The sequence below is a fragment of the Montipora capricornis genome, chromosome 1 (genome assembly GCF_036669925.1).
Source record: "Montipora capricornis isolate CH-2021 chromosome 1, ASM3666992v2, whole genome shotgun sequence".
Classification (NCBI taxonomy): Eukaryota; Metazoa; Cnidaria; class Anthozoa; order Scleractinia; family Acroporidae; genus Montipora; species Montipora capricornis.
The window spans coordinates 2,798,628-2,801,127 of record NC_090883.1 but is presented as its reverse complement, the minus strand read 5'-3'; the positions used below and the strand labels follow the sequence as shown (position 1 = coordinate 2,801,127).

Here is a 2,500-nt window from a genome sequence, read left to right as displayed (position 1 = left end):
TTAGCAACTAATGATGAAATGGTATATGAAATGAAATCATATATGAACTGCGGATATGCAATCAAGTAAAGCTATGATCTTCGCAGTTATGAAAGCATATGATTTCATTTCATATACCATTTCATCATTGATTCATTCCTCACGGGACCATTAGAACCCACAAATGACCAGCTCCCAACGTCAGTGGCTTCACAGCGCAGTTGATTAGAGCGTCGCACCGGAATCGCGAGGTCACTGGTTGAAACCCCGTTGAAGTCCTGAATTTTTCAGGCTTCCCTACGCAATTGCAAAAATTGCTTTCATAACTGCGAAGATCATAGCTTCACTTGATTAACTTTAGCAACTGTTACAAAGACTTTAAGATCCAGGAGAAGGTTACCTATAATGCAATATTTTTTATAACTCTTAATGGCCAGTTTTTCAAAATGATGTGAGAAATAATTACTCGAAAGACGGAAATTTGTAGTCTCGCTCAGTGTAATAGAGTCTTAAATAAACAAACTTGTAACCTGGTTAATTTTTGCCTTTCACTAGTTTTGAGACATCTTTTATCATATTGATTCTACACAGTGATATTATTTTGGACATTATTTTGTGACATTTAATTCTGACAACAACTTCTGTACCTGCCTCTCAAAAGAGTCAATGTTTGAAAAATAAACCTCTAAATTTAATTGTATTACTGCACTCCATATTACGGAGATATAAGCACTTATGCGTTACTCTTTAAGGGCCCACAGACGGATTTTCGCGCGTTGCTAAGGAAGTGAAATGTTACTTCCGGTAACTGACGCCATCACATCATGAGCTGACAAGAAAACCCACCCACAAGCAAAAGTCACCGCACAAACTGTTGTTTCCATCGAAGGTTTTTCCTCGCCCTTCCTCGCGCTCGTTCTCAGATCAACTGCGCATGTGTAAACAAACTGACTTCCGGTTTGAGAAAAAAGCTAAATTTCCGGCGGTTTTAAATTGAATTAATTTTTTTTTTACATGGCACGTTTCACCCCCAAATACAGAATATAGCTAAGCATTGATTTTTTAAAATCATCTTTTTTGAGAAAGTTATGGGTATTTCAGTATCGTTTATGTCTTTAAAAAGAACATTTTTCAAAATAAAAAGAAAAGCATGCTTGGCTGGATGCAAAAACGAATACAAATTATCAAACCATCGATTAAATACCCAAATTGCGTAGCACGGAGACAAATTTAGAGTTTTCTTTTATTGGTCACGTGACCATGGGCGTGGTATGATGACGTCATATTTAGGGTCATTGTCTTACAAAAGTTGGAAAATGACCAAAATAATGCCAAATTCTCTCAAATTACTTAACCATTACATCCTTAGCAACGCACCCCCAAAAATACGTCAGTGGGCCCTTAATCCGATTTTAAATTAAGTCTACTACTACTACACTGACTTATTGGACTGTTAAGCAATACTTTTGTTTGTCTGCCTTGCCCTTTTTTATCTGCTTGAATTTAAACCTTTTAATATTATTGTTTTGTACTCATCCCCTCATCCATCCATCTTTCATCTACCCTGGCCACTTGTGCTTTTATCTCTTTTCTCCATTCACCTTTTTCCTCTCTTCTGTTGTCATCCCATCACAGGATGAGTGTCATTTTATCAAGAATTATAAAGCTTCAAGAACTCAAGCTGCACTTCCCTTACTTAAGGTACCACAAAATTTTAATCAACACCAAGTCCTTGCTGTGAAATATACATGTACCAAGATCTTAGCCTACATGTAATACCCTCAGGAATATAACATCAAAACTCTCAATTTCTCTAAATTGTTGGAGTCAAATGCAGATGTGAACTCGTAGTTCTAGCCTTTGGTGAGCTGCTTTGTTTTAGTTTCCTTTGTCTTGTTAAGGTTTTTTATGATTTGTGTTCCAAGTTTATATTAACCGGTAATAAAAATAATGCTCCATAACCTTCTTGAATAATGCCTAATTGTCTGGAGACATAATTAACTTTTCTAAATGTAATTCTGTTTAAATTGGTTTTCAAACACAACGGGGAGCCTTGCCAAAATGAAACCAATTAAACCACAGGGTACAGCCTTAGGCTTGACTGACGCAATCACAATTGGCTCCAGAAAAAATGGGGTGGCAGGGTGACCAATAATAGACCCTTCTTCAAAATGGCGGCAACAGATTTGAATGAGTTAAATTGAACTCAATTAAAAACTGATACCAGAAATAGGAAGAGCACATTTACTTTTAATTAGTAACCCTTACTTTGCTCTGCCAAATGCTATGAATAAGTAGTGTTATTCCTCAGTGTTGTAACTTATTTCAAACAACACATTACTTGTCAGTAATCCCTTCTTTAAATTCACAGGCAGCTACTCGTGTTATCTTGTTATCTGGGACCCCAGCTCTCTCGAGACCCTTGGAGCTGTATACTCAGATCTGTGCAGTTCAACCAGGATTGTTTCCAACGTTTCATCAATTTGGAATCCGTTACTGTGCTGGCCAGCAGGTACTGAAA

The 2,500-nt window shown here is 37.0% G+C and overlaps 1 protein-coding gene across 1 annotated transcript in view; it reads left to right on the top strand.

The window, feature by feature from the left end:
- The window catches only part of LOC138037936 (SWI/SNF-related matrix-associated actin-dependent regulator of chromatin subfamily A-like protein 1), a 40,159-nt gene that overhangs the window by 26,701 nt on the left and 10,958 nt on the right, over positions 1 to 2,500 (top strand). The window contains exons 6-7 of the mRNA XM_068883800.1: positions 1,615 to 1,680; positions 2,351 to 2,491. Coding sequence (XP_068739901.1) covers positions 1,615 to 1,680; positions 2,351 to 2,491 — 207 coding nt within the window. The remainder of the gene's footprint in view (positions 1 to 1,614; positions 1,681 to 2,350; positions 2,492 to 2,500) is intronic.